This window comes from Marmota flaviventris, chromosome 1 (assembly GCF_047511675.1).
Source record: "Marmota flaviventris isolate mMarFla1 chromosome 1, mMarFla1.hap1, whole genome shotgun sequence".
Lineage (NCBI taxonomy): Eukaryota > Metazoa > Chordata > Mammalia > Rodentia > Sciuridae > Marmota > Marmota flaviventris.
In genome coordinates this window covers 97,882,493-97,903,312 of record NC_092498.1, presented here as the reverse complement: position 1 = coordinate 97,903,312, position 20,820 = coordinate 97,882,493, and the positions used below count along the sequence as shown (strand labels likewise).

The window sequence follows — 20,820 nt, the reverse complement described above, 5'->3', positions numbered from 1 at the left end:
ATTGCCCAGGCTGGTCTTGAACCTGCTGTTCGGCACTCTGAGCTCCCTGAGGAACTGGGATTATAGGCATGTACCCCTGCACCTGGCTTTTTCTGCACTCTTTGTGATGGCCAGGTACCCTCCTAATTTTGTATTTTAGATATTTATCACATTCTTAGAGGAACAGAATCTGAGTCTCATTTACTTTTATATCACTCCACCAGCCAATAGCTTAATGCCAGACGGACGGCTTTTTTTTTTTTTGAATAAACAAATATATACACACTGAACCTGACAGTCTATGAAACACATTTATGAGAATATTTAATTTTCCTTACTCTTCACAGCAACCAAACTTCAGAGAAAGATGATGGCAGAACTAAAATAAAGAGATTAAGAAATTTCTTTAGAGGTTACAAACCATGAACAGAAAGAGCCTAAGTCTTCCAATTCAAAGGCTGCAACTATTTATTGCCATCACACCATTCTATTTCTCCTCCATTGATTTCTTACATATCTTTTACAGCTCAAGTTAAATTCTGACCTCCTCCATAACCTCCTCATTTGCTAAAATTATATTAGCATTTATCACAGATTGTCTTCTATTTCGTGTCTTTATCTTTTAACATAAACTAGATTATGCCACACCTTTGCCAAAAATTCTCCAATGGATTATTACTGCAACTAGAATAAAAACCAAACTGTATACTATGACTCACAAGACTTAAATTGCCTCTCATCTTTATTACACCCTCTTTCACTCACTAGCCTCCAGGCACCCTGACCCTCTTTCTGATTCTTTGAAAAAACAAGCTTCTTTCTGAGTTGGTGCCTTAGAACAAATTGGTTTTTTTCCCTGGAATTTTTTTCCCCCTTGTGCCAGAGATTGAACCCAAAGACACTTAACCACTGAGCCACATTTCCAGCCCTTTTTATTTTTTGAGACACTAAGTTGCTTAGGGCCTCTCTAAGTCGCTGAGACTGGATCCTCCTGCATGAGCCTTCTAAATCACTGGGATTACAGGCAGGGGCCGCTACTCCTGGCTATTGGAATGTTTAAATCATCACATGACAGGCTCTTTTTTAATCATTCCAACATTAATGCATACATTATTCCTTACTAAACATTGTCCATAGGTTTCTTCAGGGCACAGAATATAAGGATACCAATATGGCAAATCATTACACACTGACTAGAAAATAGGAGCTTTCTTCTATTCCAAGCCCCTAGGATAATAGTGGATAGTTATATATGCTTAAATAGGAGGTCAACCAAGGCACTTAAAAAAAAAAAAATCTTTCTTGACATAAAAACCTAGATTTTTCAAAATACCCCCACCCCGCACCCCCAGCATTGGAGATTGAACCTAGGAATGTTTTCCTCAGCCCCTTTTATTTTTTTATTTTGAGACAGTGTCTCACTAAGTTATTAAGGCTGGCTTCAAACTGGCAAACCTCCTGCCTCAGCCTCCTGAATAGTTGGGATTACAAACATATGCTGTTGCACCAGGCTCGTGGCCATTATTCTTCATTAAAAAAAAAAAAATTAAACCCAATGATAAGTATTTTGTGTAGAAAGTCTAAATTTCCCTCCACAATCAGGAATAAAACAAGGTCCATTCCTGCCACTTCTACATCATACTTGAGGTTCTAACCATTGCAACAGGCAAGAAAAATAAATAAAAGGAATCCAGATGGGGGGGAAAAATAGAAGTATTTTCACATGATAAATTTTGTATGTAGAAAAATCCTAAGGAATCCACTAAAAAAAAAAAAAGAAGTAGTAGTAATAAATGAGTCAGCAAAGTATCAGAATACACGGTCAATATAGGAGGGTACACAATTTTAAGTCTACATGCTGACAATGACAACCAAAATGAAACAATCCCCATTACGATAGCCTTATTTACAAAAAAAAAAAAAAAAAAAAAAGTTGGGTATGGTCAGGCATAGTGACTCCCTGCTATAATACCTTCAGCTCAGGAGGCTGAGGCTGGAGGACAAGTTCAAAACCAGCCTCATCAACTTAGTAATGCCCTAAACAATTTAGCAATACCCTGTCTCAAAATAAAAAAAAAAAAAGGGGGGGGGAGTTGGAGATGTGGCTCAGTGATCAAGCTCCCCTGGGTTCAATCTGTGGTACCTAATGGTAATAATAATAACAAGAAGAAGAATAAGAAGGAGAAGGAGGAGGAGAAGAAGAAGAAGAAGAAGAAGAAGGAGGAGGAGGAGGAGAAGAAGAAGAAGAAGAGGAAGAAGAAGTAGTAGTAGTAGTAGTAGTGTGGTGGTGAATGCCTGTACTCTTAACTACTAGGGAGGCTGAGGCAGAGGATTTCATGTGTGAGGCCAGTCTCAGAAACTTAATGAGACCCTTTCTCAAAAAAAAAAAAAAAAAAAAAACAAGGACTGGAGGTATATAGGGCTCAATGCCCAATATAGGGTAGGGGTTGACAGACAATAGCCTTAAAAAGAAAAAAATACCTAAGGATTTAATAAAAGAAGTGCAAAACTTATACCCTGAAAACCACAAACACACTGAAAGACATTACAAAAAGTCTAAGGGAGGGGCTGGTGATGTGGCTCAAGCGGTAGCGCACTCCCCTGGCATGGGTGCTGCCCGGGTTTGATCCTCAGCACCACATACAAACAAGGATGTTGTGTCTGCCGAAAACTAAAATGTAAATACAATATTTGAAAAAAAAAAGTCTAAGGGAAAGACATTCCATGTTCACATATTAGATGTTAATAAATAACAGTGTTAAAATGACAATACTCCTCAAACTGATTTAAATTCAATGTTCTCTCTTTTTTTTTTTTTTTGGTACCAGGGATTGAACTCAGGGGCACTCAACTACTGAGTCACATCCACAGTCCTATTCTGTATTTTCTTTGTAGACAGGGTCTCACTGAGTTGCTTAGTGTTTTGCCTTTGCTGAGGTTGGCTTTGAACTTGAGATCCTCCTGCCTCACTCTCTTGAGCCATTGGGATTACAGGTATGTGCCACTGTTCCCCGCTCAATGTACTCTTGTATCCATAAACCAACTGCTTTTTAAAAATTTTTAGCACCAACTGTCAAGTTGATACTAAAACTGTGGAAATCCAAAAATCCCAAATAGTCAAAATAATCTTTTCGGAAAACTCACTTCCTAATTTCAAAACTTAATGCAAAGTTAAATAAGACTATGAGGTACTAGCATGAGAATGATTAAAATAATAAATCAATGGATTAGAACTTAGAATCCAGAAATAAACCCTCAGCTTATGGTCAGTCGATTTTTTTTAATGTGTCAATATTCCTTTATTTATTTTTTAGTTTGCAGATGGACACAATACCTTTATTTCATTTATTTATTTTTATGTGATGCTGAGGATCAAACCCAGTGCCTCACACACGCTAGGCAAGCGCTCTACCACTAAGCTACAGCCCCAGCCTGGTCAGTCGATTTTTGACAAGAATGCCAAGACAGCTGAATGGGAAAAAAATCTTTTCAACAAGTGGTAATAGTACAATTAAATGTCCACATGCAAAGGAATGAAAGTAGATTTCTTTCTCCTACAAAAACTCAAAATGGGGGGTGAGGGTTGCGGCTCAATGGTGGGTTCGATCCTCAGCACCACATAAAATAAATAAAGGTATTGCATTTATCTACAACTAAAAAAAAGTATTAAAAAATTTTTTAAAAAACTCAAAATAAATTAAAGGGCTAAAACTTTTAGAAATAAATCTTTGTAACCATGGATTCAACAAAACTTTCTTAGATATGACACAAAAAAAATAATAAAAGAAATAATAAACTAGGCTTCATCAGGTTAAAAAAACTTTTGTTTTAATGGACACATCAACAGTGATAGAATGAAAAAATATTAGCAAACTATATATTTGGTAAGGGACTTATATCTAATATATGTTAAAAAAAAAAAAAAAAGACCTCCAAGACTCAGCAATAAGAACACAAATTTTTAAATGGGAAAAGGATTTGAATAAACATTTCTCAAAAAAAGATAAAAAAAGTGGCCAAAACACATGAGAGGATGCTCAACTTCACTAATCATTAAACAAATGCAAATCAAATAATAATAATGAGACACCATTTCGAAAAGGTTTTTTTTTTTTTTTTTAATCTTATTATTTATTTATTTATGGGGTTCTTTTTTTTTTTTGAACTGGGGGTCGAACCCCAGGGCTTTGCAAAATGAGATACTATTTCCAACACCACTTTTATGGTAGATGTAGAGAAAGGGGAATATTTATTTATTGCTGATGTGAATATAAAAATGATGCAGCCACTTTGGAAAACAGTGTGGCAGTTCTTCAAAATGTTAAATTACCATATGACCGAACAACCCTATGAAAATATCCCAGAGAAATAAAAACATGCACACACTCATGTGAAGATTATACACAAATACTCACAGGAGCATAAATCATTACATCCAAAAAGCTAACAACCCAAATGTCTATCAACTGACAAAAAAATGTGCTATTATCCATACAGAAAAATCTTATTAAGCCATAAAAAGGTATAGCTTACTGATACATGCTCAACACAGATGAGCCTTGAAAACATGTTTAAGTTAAAGAAGCCAGTCACAGAAGACCATGCACTGAATGATTCCATTTAAATGATATGTCCAAAATCCATAAAGACATAAAATAGATTGACGGTGGCCAGGTGTTAGAAGAGGTGGGAATAGGGAGTCTATAACTGGAGTTTCTTTTTGGGGTAATTAAAATGCTCTAATATTAATGGTTATGGATGCAAAACTATGAATATACTAAAAACCAATGAACTGTACAATTTATAAGAGCAACTGGCAACTAAGTAAGTGATGCACAGCTATGGTCCCAACAACTTGAGAGGTTGACGTGAGATTTCACTAGAAGTTCATGACTAGCCAAGGCAAGACAGTAAGAGATTATTAATAGTCTCAAAACTAATAATAATAAAAATTAAATTAATAAGAATAAACTGTATAGTATATGAATCACATATACTATGTTATTTTTAAAACTAGAAAAAAAATTTAAAAAGAAATATTTCATGTTGATTCAAAATTAAATCACATTAAAAGCAAAAGGAAAAGAAAAGACACATGGCTGACTTTCTGCAGATTAGCTCAAACAAACAAGTTCTGGTCCACTGAGTATAAACTGTTTCATGTTTCAATGAACCATGCCTTGAGATGTATTTCTGAAAGTGAGAAAAAGGAAAGTTGGTAAGAAGAGTAACAGGGGATGGGAGCAGTGGTGCACACCCTATAATCCCAGTGGCTCCACAGGCTGAGGCAGGATCTCAAATTCAAAGCCAATCCAGCAACTTAGTGAGGGCCAAAGCGATTCAGTGAGAACCTATCTCTAATGAAAATACAAAAAAGGTCTGGGTATGTGGCTCAGTGATTAAGTACCCCTGAAATCAATCCCCAGTACCAAAAAAAACGTAGTAGTAGCAGGGGACTCTACTTGGAGGACTCCACACTCCACACTTGATTTGTACAAAGACACATACTTGGTCCCTCTCTAGTCACTGAGAATTTATTCATGGTCTAGCACTAAACCTTAATATTAACAGGCTTAAAAAAACCTTTGGCACTGGACATTTTCTTATCTTAATAAAGTTAACATCACTTGCTGAGTACCTACTGAAACCTACAATACTAGGTGTTTAAGAGATACTAAGATTACAAAAGAAGCTCATAGTATTTACAATCAAGTTGCTGAAGCAAAAACAAGACTAGAAATTCTCATCAAACTATGCAAAGCCAGACACTGAACAAGTTGAAGTAGCGAAAGGAAAAAATGTTGATTCAGGTTTCCATATCCAGCAAAAGCATCTTTCAAAATACATACATACTTTCAGACATACAAAACAGCAGACTTGCATAATAAGAAGCTCATTCCTCTGGCCAGAGGAAAAGGACACTATATGTAAACTTGAATCTACACAAAGGAACAAAAAGCATCTGAAAAGGTAAATAAGTAAATAGTGACTCCACATTTTTAAATTTCATACTTATATAACATGAATGTCAACAATATTTAGAAATAAAACACAACAAAAGTTGTACAAGAGTCAGGCCCAGTGGCACGTGCCTATAATCTTGGCAACTGGGAAGGGTGAGGCCTTCCCAACTTAGCAAGACTGTCTGAAAATAAAAATAAAAAGGTTGGGGATGTGACTCAGTGGTTAAGCGTCCTTAGGTTCAATCCCTGGTAACAACAACAAAAAAGAATTGTACAAGAGAGGAAAAAAATGAAAGTGTGCTACTGTGATGTCACATTATACATGAATGTAGACAGATAAATGAAAGATGAACATTGTAAAACCAAGGAGAAAATTTTTGTGACTATGGATTGGGCAAATTCTTTTTTTTAAAACACAAAAAGTATAAGTCATAAAAGGAAAAAAATACTGTTGGCCTTCATAAAAATTTTAAACTTTTGCTCTTCAAAAGTATTGTTAAGAAAATTGAGCAAACTGTGAGAAAACATTTGCAAAATACCTGTGATGGGCACGGTGTCACACACCTATATTCTAGCTATTCAGGAGGCTGAGGCATGAGGATTGAAAATTTGATCCTGCCTCAAAATAAAAATAAGAAGGGGTGGATATGCAGCTTAATGGTAGAGCACTCCAGGATTAAATTCCCAGTGCTTTAAAAAAAAAAAAAAAATCTGTATCTAGAATACATACAGAATTCTTACAATAGCCCAACTTAAAAAAAAAAATTAAGACAGTAAAAGATATGAAGGGAAAGCAAATGTACAGAAAGATGATCAACATTATTAGAGAACTGAATACAAAACCACAATGGGATAACTTTACACATCCACTAGAATGGCTAATCAAAGACTGACAAAAAAATGGAACTCTTGATGAGGATGTGAAACATCTGCAAAGCTCATACACAGCTGACCCAGAATACAAAATTGACAGCCATTTTGGAAAATTTTGCAGTTTAGAAAGTCAAATAATCAAAATACAACACAGCAATCCCACTCCTAACTTCCTCAAGGTAGCCTGGATTAATGACTTAAGTTCTAAAACTGCAAAAGTAGAAGAAGAAAAAAGAGGGGAAAAGCTCCCCAACACTGATGTGAGCAAAGATTTTTTGGCTATAATCCCAAAAGCACAGTTAATGACGGCAAAAATAAACAAATGGGACTACATCAAACTAAAAAGCTTCTGCACATCAAAGGAAGAAATTAACAGAGTGAAGAAACAATCCACTACTTGAGAGAAAATATTTGTATACCATACCTGAGAGAAGTCAACATCCAAAATATATAAGAAACTCCAAACAATTCAATGGGGGGGGGGGGAATCCCAATTTAAAAATGTACAAAGGACCTAAATAAACATTTCTCAAAAGAAGGCATACAAATGGCCAGGAAGTAAGTACATGGAAAAAATGCTCACCATTACTAATCATCATGGAAATGCAAATTGAAAAACCACAAAGGAAAAAAAAAAAAGAAAAACCACAAAGAAATATCACTTCACATCTAGCAGAATAGTTACTATTAAAAAGAGGAAAGGTGAGGATGTGGAGAAAAGGGAACCCTTTTGCATTGTTGGTACAAATATAAATTAATATAGCTGTTATAGAACATTATGGAGGTTCCTCAAAACAATAAAAATAAAATCACCACACAATCAGCAATTCCACTTCTGGATATAAATCCAAAGGAACTTAACTAAGTCCGATAGAGAAGTATCTGTACTCCCATGTTCACTGCAGTTTTACTCACAATAGGCAATAATTCACAATAACTCACGTAGGTGGCCATTCTCAAATGAATGAGTAAAGAAAATGTGGTATGGGCTGGGATTGTGGCTCAGTGGTAGAGCACTCGCCTAGCACGTGTGAGGCCCTGGGTTCAATCCTCAGCACCACATAAAAATAGATAAATAAAACAAAGATATTGTGTCCAGCTACAACTAAAAAATAAATATTTAAATTAAAAAAAGAAAATGTGGTATGTACACACTATGGAATACTATTCAGCCTTAAAAAAAAAAAAAGGAAATCCTATCATTTACAACAAGGATGAACCTAAGGACATTCTGTAAGCCAGGCACAAAAAGACCCTATTGTATGATTTCACTGTTATACAGAATCTTAAAAAGTTGATTTTGACTTTATAGACTTTCTACAGAAGCAGAGACTAGACTGTTGTTTAAAGAGGCTGGAGGAGGAGGATAAATAGGGAAAGAGGACAGGCTGATCAAAGTTTCAGCTAAACAGAGAAATAAGATTTAGTGAGCTATTATTGCACAGAATGGTGATTATTATAATAATGCACTTTGTATTTCAAAATTGCTAAGTATACATACAAAATGTTTTCACCAGAAAAAATTAAAGATGTGATTGATTTTTTAATTACCCTAATGCAATCATTCCATAATAGAAACATATATCAAAACTTCACATTGTACCCCCAAAATACATACAATTAATATTTCGATTCAAAATAAAATTTGGCCCGGCATGGTGGCACATGCCTGTAATCTTAGCAATTCAGAAGGCCAAGGCAGGAGTATATTAAGTTCGAGGCCAGCCTCAGCAAATTAATGAGCTGTTAAGCAACTTCATTAAGACCCTACCTCAAAATAAAAATAAAAGAACTGGGGATGTAATTCATTGATAAAACATCCATGGGTTCAATCTCCAGTACCAATAAATAAATAAGTTTTTTTTCCGTCAGTAATTTTTAGAAGGGCTGGGGTTATGGCTCAGCGGTACGTATGAGGCGGTAGGTTCGATCCTCAGCACCATATAAAAATAAATAAATAAAATAAATGTATTGTATCCAACTACAAATTAAAAAATGATTTTTAGAAAAAGAATACAATGAAAGTGGTATTTTAAGACCAGTCTAAATGCTGAAAATGGGAGGGTTCTACAGAAAGTCCAAAATCAAACAATAAATCCCTAAACTATGGAGTTTCCAAATTAAGTAGAAGTGGACTAAAGCCAGGCTTGGTGGCACACACCTGTAATCCCACTGGCTCTGGAAGCTCAGACAGGAGGATCACAAGTTCAAAGCCAGCCTCAGCAACTCAGCAAGGCCCTAAGCAACTTAGCATGACCCAGTTTCAAAATAAAAATATAAAAAAGGGCTGGCCTTGGTACCAAAAAAAAAAAAAAAAAAAAGTACTAAAAGTACTAAAGACCACTGTAAAAGGAATTACGGAATAAGTAATTCATTAAAACTTGGCAAGGAGAAAGGTAAGTATTACTAAAGTTTTAACATTGGCTACCTGGGAGAAACTACTGTTTTACTTTAATACAGGTGCTGACACACAAATCAAAAACTTAAAAATAAAACATTACATAATAAGTTAAAAGGAAAAAAACTCATGCAATGTTCTTGCAATGCAACAAAATAGTATCTAATAAGCAAAGGCCTCTTTTAAGAAAAATGAATCAAGAAAATAAGAGTATCCAACACATCAAAATACATTCAGCTTTTTTAGATATCAGAGAAGTACAAATAAAAACAATATGAAGGGTTTGACAAGTCCAAGTGTTGGTGAAACTGAAGAACTGGCACTAATGAGAAATGTAAATTGGTAAAAACGCAGGGCGATTTGACAAGTCTATCAAAATTTCTAACATGCGTACTATCATTGACTCAGTGATTTTACTCCTAAGAAATCTAATCTAGAAGACAGTTGGAAAAATTTACAAAAAATTTACTGTTAATACATAACACATAGCAAAACTAATAAATATACTAAAAGTTCATCATAGTGGATTTGGCCAAATTATGCTACACTCTTACAACAGAATGCTAGAAGCCAATGAAAAGAATAGACTAAGTAGTACTTTGGACAAAGCAGCCCTGTAGCATGTTCTTTTTTAAAAAATATTTTTATTTGTTTTAATTAGTTATACATGACAGTAGAATGCATTTATGCACTTTGATATATCATACATGGATGGGATATAACTTCTCATTTTTCTAAGGGTACATGTTGCAGAATCATATTGGTCATGTAGTCACATATACATAAAGTAATAATGTCTGTTTTAATCTACTATCTTTCCTATCCCCACACATCCCCTCCCTTCCCCTCTCACCACTTCCCTTTACCTAATCTAAGGTGAGGCTATTCTTCCATAGTCCCCCACATCCCTGCCTTATTGTAAATTAGCATCCACATATTAGAGAAAACACTTGGCCTTTGGTTTTGTAGAACTGGCTTATTGGCTTAGCATGATATTCTCCAACTCCAACCATTTACAAATGCCATAATTTCACTGTTCTTTAAAGCTGAGTAATATTCCATTGGGTATATACATATATTACATTGTATTTATCCATTCATCTATTGAGGGACAACTAGGTTGGTTCCATAGGCATTCATCAAGAATACAGGCAACAATAAATGTTGGCAAGGATGTGGTGAAAAAGGTATACTCATACATTGCTGGTGGGGCTGCAAATTGGTGCAACCACTATGGAAAGCAGTATGGAGATTCCTCAGAAAACTGGGAATGGAACCACCATTTGACGCAGCTATCCCACTCCTTGGTTTATACCCAAAGGACTTAAAATCAGCATACTATCATGATGCAGCCACATCAATATTTATAGCATGTTCTTATTTATGTAAGTCTAGATGAACGTTCAAGATGTAAAGTGTGATCATCTCAGGTGGCTGGATTTAGAGGCCCTTTTTCTTACACTTTTCTATGCTAACTGAAAATTTCTACCATGAGCCTGTATTGTCTTCGTAAACAGGTGAAAAATAAGAGTAGCAGCAAAAAAAAAAAAGGAAAGATTCCAAAAAGAGATGAAATAGTTAATCTTAAATACATTGTGTTTAGGGCTGGGGATGTGGCTCAAGCAGTAGCGCGCTCGCCTGGCATGCGTGCGGCCCGGGTTCGATCCTCAGCACCACATACAAATAAAGATGTTGTGTCCCCCGAAAAACTAAAATATAAATAAAATTAAAAAAAAAAATACATTGTGCTTAGAGTGCCAAAATATCCCAGCAAAAGTGCTCTATGCAATGGCAAATGCACAAACAATAGAGAGGCAGATAACACATTTACTACTTTCAGTTCCTCTTACTACCCTTTTCATTTCCATTTTATGCAAATTCCAGTTTTTATTTACAGTTTATTCTCTAGTACACACCCATTTCATCTTCCAAATATGTTAAGAAAAGTAAATTATCCCATAACTTAGACATGTAGAAATTTAAGAAACAATGTCACTGCAAATGAGTAATGTGATTAAAGCTTGATACTTTTGCTTCTAACACCTACTTCAAAGCCTTTAAATCTCTACATATAAAAAAAAACCAAGACCAAAAGTAACAACTACCACCACCATCAAAAACAAAAAAGAAAAAAGAATATCCACAAAAAAGTACAGAATAAGGGATTAGATTAGAATAATCTTAAATATAAATAGAAAGCAACAGTCATTTTCAACTGATTTTTCAGAACCAGTTACACTTTTCCAGAGTTGGAAAATAAAAAATTTTTGATGTAATCTGAATGTCCACCTTAAAGATTAATTCAAATTCACCAAGAAAAACAGGTCATTTATCTTGATCAGTATAACAGAATGCAAATATAAAGAGTAGATCTGAACACATATTCATAATAAAGTAACTACTAGCTCCCTCATTCCAGTGAAGTAGAAAAGGAAGGTTCTTAAATCCCTTACTTATAAATTAGAACAATTATTTCCCCAATCCTAGAGTATATATGAACCAAATAAGCAAGCAAGTTTAGAGATAAAACTGGCATTTGTGTTGATTATTTTGCATTACTCTATGGAGCAAAAATGTGTTTAAAACTACTTAAACTACTACTAATAAATGTGCTTTGGAATTTGTCTTCTAGAAGCTTATAATCTTGCAGGAAAAACACAATTGAAGCTGTCAAACTAATTAAAATATTAACTAGAATTTTTAAAAGTTCTATAACAAAGATAAAGCAAAATTCCATGGGAACACAGGGAAAAAATTACAACTTTTTCAAGATGAATGAAGAAAGTCTTCAAAATGGGATCTGAAATGCGTTTTTGAATGCCAAGTGGGGCAAAGAAGATGAAAAGAGTTTGAAGTTATCTCTTACCATTTCAAGCTAAAAGATCAGTAAATATAAAAATACAAAGAAGTAAAAGTACGTAATAAGAGTTCTGATGAGGGGGCCAGAACTTGAAAGTCATTAACTGACAATGCATTATGAAATTCAGACTTAATTCTACATAATGGAAGGGACATTATCTAATCATGTTTTTAAACTCTCCTAATAAAGATCAAACTAGGAAGAACAGAATGATAGTGCTAATAGGAGGTTCACTGATTTAAAATGATGGCCTGCACTAAGGTGCTAGAAATGGAAAAGCAGGAATAAATATTAGTGTTTAGAGAAAAGAAATATGAGGAGGACCGACTAGATGTAAAAGTGAGGTCTAGGGGCTGGGTTGTAGTTCAGTTCCTCTCACTACCCTTTTCATTTCATTTTATGCAAATTCCAGTTTTTATTTACATTTTATTCTCATCAAAATAAAAAAAGTAGCATTTTCTCCCTTTTCTGATAATTTACTTTTCTTAACATATTTGGAAGATGAAATGGGTGTGTACAGTACTTGCCTAGCATGTGTGAGGCACTAGGTTCGATCCTCAGCACCACATAAAAATAAAGAGTACTGTGTTCATCTACAATTAAAAATATATATACTAAAAAAAATAAAAAATAAAAAGCTAGGTCTATAAGACTCTTGAGAGAAGGAGCAACATATAAGGACATCTTCTGAGAGACTTTAAACAGCTCAATCCAATTTCCAACTCCTGAGAATTTATGCACTTATTCTAGTATCCTATATTTTTGATACTTTTTCTATCAAGTACATATCAAGTCAGTAAATTTTATGAGAAATAGGAGTTCTTTTAAAATTTGAAAATATCTTCATTTTACATAATTTTGAACAATAGTTTTCAGGATAAAACATTCATAACAGAGGTACTTCCATAGAATAGGCTAAAAAGTAACATAGTTCCACTTATTATATCTAGGATGTACCTATATTCTTAAGATTCTCAGTGTCTTGATATTATTCCATAATAAAGCTTTCTGCTGCTTCTTGGTGATATGGAATTTCCAAAGATAAAAAGAACCAATTATATATAAAAATTAATCATACTGACTTAAGATCGACACATCCCACAGCAAAACAATCTTCAATAACTAATTATAATATCTTAAATATTTTAGGCCAATCTTTGTAAAGACAAAGTAGAAAAGTAGAATATCCAAAAGCTTTAAATCCTCTCAGTGTTCATAAAAATTACAAATTGGGGCTGGAGGTATAGTTCTAGGTAGAGAGGTGGCCACAAGCAAGAGGTTCCATTTTAGTACCTCAAAAACAAACAAAAAAAACCTATGAATTAATAAAGATAAGTGACACGTGGAAAAATAAGAATTCATACCCCATTTGAATCAAATGTATATGTCAAGATCACTGTAATGTTTTGAGCAACCAATAAAAAATAAATAAAAAAGATAAGCCGAATGAATGTTTAGAGAAAAAAAGCATTTTTTAAAAAAATTCTCAAAACACTGAAAAATGGTCAAAGAATAGAAATTAACATATAAACACCCAATGGGTTGAATGTTAGCAAAACAGGTCATTTAGTAAGATAGCCAGCTTCCTGAATGCCAGCTGAGGCTCAATACAACACAATATGAAGACATGTACTTTTTTTGGTTGTGATAGTAGGGAGTAACTCAGGATTGAACTCAGGAGCATTCAACTGTGCCAAATCCCCAGCCCTATTTTGTATTTTATTTAGAGACAGAATCTCACTGAGTTTTGTAGTACCTCACTTTTGCTGAGGCTGGCTTTGAATTCATCATCCTCCTGTTTCGGTCTCCTGAGCTGCTAGGATTACAGGTGTGCACCACGGTGCCCAGCAAAGACCATGTACTTTTTAATAGGCTCAGGATTTGAATCTAAGCTGACCTTAGGACAAATTAACTTTTTAGAGATTCTATTTCCCACTCCATCAATGAGAATGCTTCCGACTATCACAAGGATTTGTAGGCAAATGTAATGGTAGCTATTTATAAATACTTGGCAAACAGTAAAACACTATACTAAGTACCATTTTCTCCCTTTCCTGAACAGCCCTTCTTTTCAATACACTTCGCATTTATTGTAAGGCCAATCAGAAAGATTATGTGACTACACACCTCAATCAAGCATTAAAAAAATTTAAATAAGTTACAGAGGGGGAAATAAAGCTAAGGAAGAACTGATGAAAAGAAATGCACCCATATGACTCTAATGTATGATATGTCAAGATCACTGTACTGTCATGTGTAACTAATTAAAACAAATTAAAAAAAAAAAAAGGGAAAAAAAAAATCCAGACTGGAAAAGAAGTAAAACCGTCTCTATTTGCAGGTAACATGATCTTATATACAGAAAATCCTAAGGAATTCCCAAATAAAATATTAGAGATAATAATTGAATTCAACAAGATAACAACATCAAAAGTCCATACACAGAAATCAGTTGTATTTTTGCACACTAACACTGAAAAAATAAAATTATAAAAAACAAAACAACAAAAAAAAGAAATGCACATGCTGAGGACTGAAAATTCAAAAAAAAGGGCAAAAAACAGGTTGTGAAGTAGAATGGAGAAAAATAATATTCTAGGATGTAACATCAAAAAATATCTTTTTACCATAGTTTCAATACTAATTTAGATGAGTATGCATTTCCTTAAAAATATCTGCACTGACAATTCATTAATATGTAAAGTCTACATGGACCGAAGAAAAGATCACAATGCTTTTTCTTACAGCATAACACTCAGTCTATAATAAACACTTAAGTGAAGTACATAATCACACCCAGCAACTAAGGAGGCTGAGGCAGGAGGTCTATAAGTTCAAAGCCAGCCTCAGCAATTTAGTGAGGCCCTAAGCAACTTAGTGAGACACTGTCTTAAAAATTAAAAAGGGCTGGCAGGGAGTATAGCTCAGTGGTAAAAGCACTAGGGTCCAATTGCTAGTCTCCCCAAAAAGTACATAATCCAGATCCACAATAAGTTTGCATATTCAATAAAACACCACCACCCATTCACTTGCCTATTCAACAATTATTTATTAAGCACCTATATGTGCCAAATACAAAACTGAGCACTAAGAATTCAATAGTAGGCAGGACAGGACAGTTTTCATGGAGCTTATAAGGGAGCAGTTTGTTCATTAACAAACATGGAACACCTACCATTATTATTAAATTTTAGAAGTAAATATAAAACTTTTTTGCATTAAGCTGGACAAGTGAGTTCAATTATTTGTTCCTAAACAATAATAATTGCATGTGTTAGCTTTAAAAAATCTTTCAGTTTTTCAATCAGCTATTTTAACTGTTAATTCTGGGTACCACATTTGAAATAGGACATTTAACCAACACATAATGTATTGTAAAAAAAAAAAAATCTGAACCACACCTTTAGAAAAGTTTTATGGCTCAGTTTTAAAAAACTAGTTTGCGCTGTACCATTCCAAAGTTACATGGACATGGATTTCTATTTCATATGAATAATTCTAACAATTCAAGCTATTCAATAATAATTCAACCATCTTAGATTTCCATAGGGCTGTTTACAAAAAACGTTTTTCGCTTGCTCCTTAAAAAGCCAAAAACAAAAAACATTTCCCCATTACAGTTTAGTACACTCAGTCTTCAAAAGTCTTGCTAAAGAACTAGCCAAACCAGTGCCAGAACTCAAGTCCAAAATCTAATGGAACAGGCTGACTCAAAGGAATGTATTTCCTACCTCTAAATGTACTCAAGTACACACCAAATGGTCAACTGTCAGGAATGTTGGCCAAGATATTCAAAAGCTTATTCCAAACCCAATTCTTTAGAAATATTGATGGTCAATACACGCACCATGAAATGATTCAGTAATGAATATTCCTTTAAAATGTAAGCTCCATGAGGACAATGACTTTGTCTTTCTCCCCTTCTATATTCCAGTCACTAAAACAGTACTGAGCACATGTGTTCAGGTATTTGCAAAATATAGATAAACCTAATCATATAAACCATTACTATATAAAATACATACAGTATTAGACAAAATAAGGCCTTAGTAACGCATCTAGCAACTAAAAATTTTAAAAATACAAAATCATTCTTTTGCACAGTCCAGCCCATCTAGGAGGCTGAGAAAGGGGGATTAAAGTTTGAGGCCTGCCTGGGCAACTTAGCAAAACCGTTTCAAAATAAAATTTTAAAAAGGGTTGGGAATACAGGTTAGTAGTAGTGTACACTGCATCCATTTCCCAATCCTGTGAAAATAAATAATACAAAAAATGAAAAAATGTTTAGTCTATTCCTAAAATGACGTCGCATAATTAAAATCACTAACTGAAATACTGAAACTTACTCTATTCAGTTAACAAAACAAATCCAACTGTGAAAATGCAAACCATTTGCCAAATCTAAAATACTATAATAAAAAGTAAAATATAAAGCTTCATATAATGAACAAAAAAGTATAGAAACAATAAAAGATATAATTGCTAAATTTGTAGAAAAAGTTGTCAATGAAGATGTTCTTTTTTTTTTTCCCATTGGTAGTTATAGATGCCTTTATTTTATTTGTTTCATTTTTATGTGGTGCTGCCTCGAACATGGTAGGCAAGTGTTCTGCCACTGAGCTACAGCCCCAGCCTTCAATGAAGATATTCTTAAGCTATCAACAGGCCACGTTAAGTATTCGAACACTGTAAGAATAAAGAAATTTTTGTAGATCTTTTGATTTAAAGACAAACTCACGTTCAGATTTCTACTCTCATCACTTCCTTATAAACACTTACGATGCTGACACCTCAAAGAGATCTGCAAATTTTACAGATACACAGATTGTATTGAGTTAGATTCCACATACCTCATACTTGATGTACTTAGTACCCACCTGGGCTTACTGAAAACTAAAAACAATAGGAAAATAACAGCAATCCAAATGTTACTTTTACAATACCTTAAATCATAGGGCCTACAATTTCCAAATAGCTTAAGGAAACTAAGAATCACAAAACCTACAAAATATTCAAAAAGGTTTTAATTCACTTGGCTTAGTGGCCAAGCATATGTCAATACACTTTTTTTTTTTTTGGAGAATACTATTGCATCACAAGAAGACAGAATAGCTACATAAAAGTTTTACTCCAATTTAAAGATTAAATTATAACCCTTTAAATTTTTCTGAACAAAGATCCTGATACTTAAAGGCCTAGTTAACTTTACAGTAGCAGGTTTATATGGTAGGCAAATGTTCTAATCCATTCACTTGTTTACACTGGGTTACACTACCTAGATGTATAATGTTATTGGCAATTGAGAGTGATCACAAATCAACAGAGAAACCACAACCTTGTCGTTTTCTACTTCTTAAAATGACAACTTTGAAAGATCACGTAAAAAGCTATACCCACACAATATCACAAAATAAATTATTTTCAGAATTTATTACTATCAACTTCCACTTAAACATCTCACATAGTAAAAGGATAAACTTTATAGAAAAGCTGCTTTTCCCTATCCCTGAATATTACAAAATATTTGCAATACATTTCTAATTCTGACATCATCACCCGATTGTGATTAGCTTTTGGTCCCTAAACTGCAGTCCACTCTTAAACGCCAACAGTGAAACCTCTTCTTACTGAGCTTTCAAAATTAAAACAATTTAAACGAACTGGGCTGGAGAAGGTAAGAGCTTTTCAGAAATACCTGTTAATATGTTAAAGCAACAAGTCTAAAACTCTGAACTCTTAGAAATCTTCACCGCCAGAACATAAAAGCTCCATTCGCCCGGTTGCCTAGTCCCTCTCACCTCCTAAAAAGTGTCATGTGCGCGCGAATCGCCTACCCCTTATAGATGTCCCATCCCAGGTGGTATTCTCTACTCTAGGCTGTGGACTTGGTGGTTTTAAGGAGTCTCATATCACTTTCCCTGACTCCTGGGATTTCCGCCAGCGAAGCCAAAGAAAAGGACAGGGGGGCGGGACTCACCTGAGCACTGGGCTGTAGGGGCTGCGGGAGCGGCGCCAGCTGCTACTGCTGTACGGACTGGGGGACACGTCGCCACCCCGCTCGTAGGAGCTGTGGCGGCTGTAGCTGGGGGAACGGCGGCGGCTGTAGGGGCTCGGGGAGCGCGGCAGCCGCCGAGAATAGGGGCTGCTGCCACCTCCTGCCGGGCTGGGGGACTTGCGGCTCCTCATGCTCTGCGAGGCCCTGTGGGACACCGGGCTGTCGTCCCGGCCGCCCAGCGGGCTCAGGGACCGCTGCCGCCGCCTGTAGGCCTTGGGTTCGGTCTTGTCCTCCCGGTAAGCCTTGGGCGGCTCCTTGTAGGCCGAAGGCGGCTCCTTGGACGACTTAGTCCGGCTCCGGTGGGCCTTCAAGTCTCGGTCCTTGCGGCTACTGCTGCTGCTGGACGTGGCCGAGGCGCTTTTCCGGCGGCCACCACTGCTGCTGCTGCTGCCGCTCTTGGCGGCCTCGACACGCTCCTCGCCACTGTGGCTGTGGCGGCTGCGGGACTTGGAGGCCTCGCTGCCGCCGCGCTGCCCATCTCGTCGCCGGTGCTCGCGATGGCGCTCCTTGCTGCGGCCGCTACTGCTGCGGCGTTCCCGGCGGGGCCTGCGCTCCGACCCCTCCCCGCGCCGCTGGGTGCCGGAGGAGGAGGCCGGACTCCCGCCGCTGCCCCCCGTTCCCCCGGCAGCCGTCGCCGCCGTTGCCGCGCTGGCCCCCCCCAGCAGCAGCCCCTGCTCGGACTGGGAGCTCACATCCTCATATTCCACCAGCGGGGTCACACCCCCGCCGCTACTAGCACCGCCACCGCCGTCCTGCTGCGGCTGGGGCAGCGAGAAGACCCGACGCTTCTCCGCCTCCTGCCCGGCGCGGGGCCCGCGGCGCCGCTTCTGCCGCCCTCCTGCGCGCCTCTTGCCTCTCGCCAGCCGCTTGACCTCCAGAGGGGGGCCCGGGCTGAAGCAAGAGGAGGAGGCCGCGGCGGCGGCGGCTGCGGCGGCGGCCGTGCCGGGGGCAGCCAGGAAGAGCAGAGGCGGCGGGGGCGGCGGCGGTTGCAGGAGCTGCGGCTGCAGGAGCGGCAACAGCAGCGGCGGCTGCTGAGGGGACAGGAATCTCCTCCGCTTGCGGCGTTCCTCCAACTTCTTCTCCGCCCAGCTCAGGCCCCCGCCTCCCCCCAGCGCCGTGTCCGAGCTGCTCGGCATCGCCTAGAGCCCGCCGCAGAGCGCGGCGCGGGTGCGGCCTCCTCCCGGGTCAGATCTTGGCCATCGCCCCCTCCGGAAACGGGAACGGCGGCGGAGGGACACTGAGCACCAGGGCCAGCAGGGAGACGCGCCACGATAATCCGGGTCGGGACTCGGGTCCCTAGGTTCCAGGTCACAGTGGGGTATGCAGCGGCCTCCGGGCCTGAGGAAAGCAGGAATCCGAAGGGTAGAGCTTCTAGATCGCTTTCGTCGTCCTATCCTCGGCAGCAAAAACACCAAATGCGCCGGGCGCTGGCCCGCGGGGGAGTCCGGAGTCCTCCAAGTGCCCCCGGGGGTGGGGGAGCGGCCTCCGCCGCGCTCTCGGCTCCGGGAGCACAACGCGGAAGTACCACCTTCGTCGCCGCTTCACTCCATCGCGCCCTGACGTTAGGAGCGAGTTCAGGGGAGGGGAGTGGGCGAGACAACAACACGCCTCCGCCGCCTGCTCCTCCGCGTCGACGTCGTCCTCTTGTGGTGGCGGCGACACCCCGCGGTCGCCTCGGAAGTGGCCTGGGCCTGACAACAAGTCCCGGCCTAAGGCCTCGCGCACTCTTGCGGCCCTCGGGGACGGGCGCCGGGGCGGGGCGAGGCGGGGGCGACCCGGCTGCGGCTCACGGTTGGGGCGGCAAGTGTGTGGGTCTGGGCGGGGGGTTGTTTCCGGGGAGATGGGGGTGGGGGGCGTTTCTGAGTCTGTGGCTGTGGGTACGGGCCTTGACTTTCTTCTTCCTTCGCCACCACCAACAGAAGCAGCGGAGCTGTCCCTTTCCTTCGCTCCCCCCCCACTCCACGAGGAAGCTCTGAGTGTGCAGCTGCCGACCCCGATTCGCTCCTCCCCTTCCCTCTGCGCTCCTTGTCAGGAGGAGGGCTACGGGACTTAGTGGTGGGGCCCTAACCTCCACAACCCCTCCTTCTCGCCTTGCTCTCTCGGCATTTCCCCTCAGCCCAGACGCAATTCCGGGAGCGCGCACGCACGTCACGCTCCGACAAAGCTGAAGGTGAGTGGCGGCGAGGGCAGGGGAGGCGGGAACAAAGTTGCCGCGCACTGGCGTACTCGCTCCCGCCAGGGTCCGCCTTTCCGCACCGGAAGTGGCGTAAAGCAGAAACCTTTGCTTCCGGTAAGGGTGGGACTTTGTGAAGAAGGGTTAAAGAAAGGAGAGGAGTGGTGCTCCTCCCACTGCTGTCGCTTGAGGCTCTCCCAGTGGTGGCACGCCCATCATGCCTGTTGCTTTGAGTCCTGGGCGAATTGCCGGCTTCGGCCCTGATTCTCCGCAGACGCCTCACTGCGTGCCTGTTAAGTGAAAGGTCATGGAGCGAACAAGCATCTCCTGGACTCTGGGAGGAATAATGTGTTTTTAGTAGGAGGATGACCCCGTTTTCAGCCTTCAGCCAAGCCCAGGATGAGAACAACTGCAACCCGCAAAAGAGGACAGAGATGACCTTAGGCTAACTACTCTCACGTACTCCCAAATTTCAGGATCTATCTTAACCTAAAAATACACTTACTAATCACAGCCTCT

The 20,820-nt window shown here is 38.7% G+C and overlaps 1 protein-coding gene across 2 annotated transcripts in view; it reads right to left on the bottom strand.

Annotated features, from left to right (window-relative positions):
- The window catches only part of Cdk13 (cyclin dependent kinase 13), a 98,321-nt gene extending 78,671 nt beyond the window's left edge, over positions 1 to 19,650 (bottom strand). The window contains exon 1 of one of the 2 annotated variants that reach the window (XM_071614131.1): positions 18,051 to 19,650. In XM_071614131.1, coding sequence (XP_071470232.1) covers positions 18,051 to 19,264 — 1,214 coding nt within the window. In that variant the 5' untranslated portion in view covers positions 19,265 to 19,650. The remainder of the gene's footprint in view (positions 1 to 18,050) is intronic. The other variant, XM_071614135.1, reaches the window with a different exon arrangement.
- Positions 19,651 to 20,820: the final 1,170 nt, after the last annotated feature.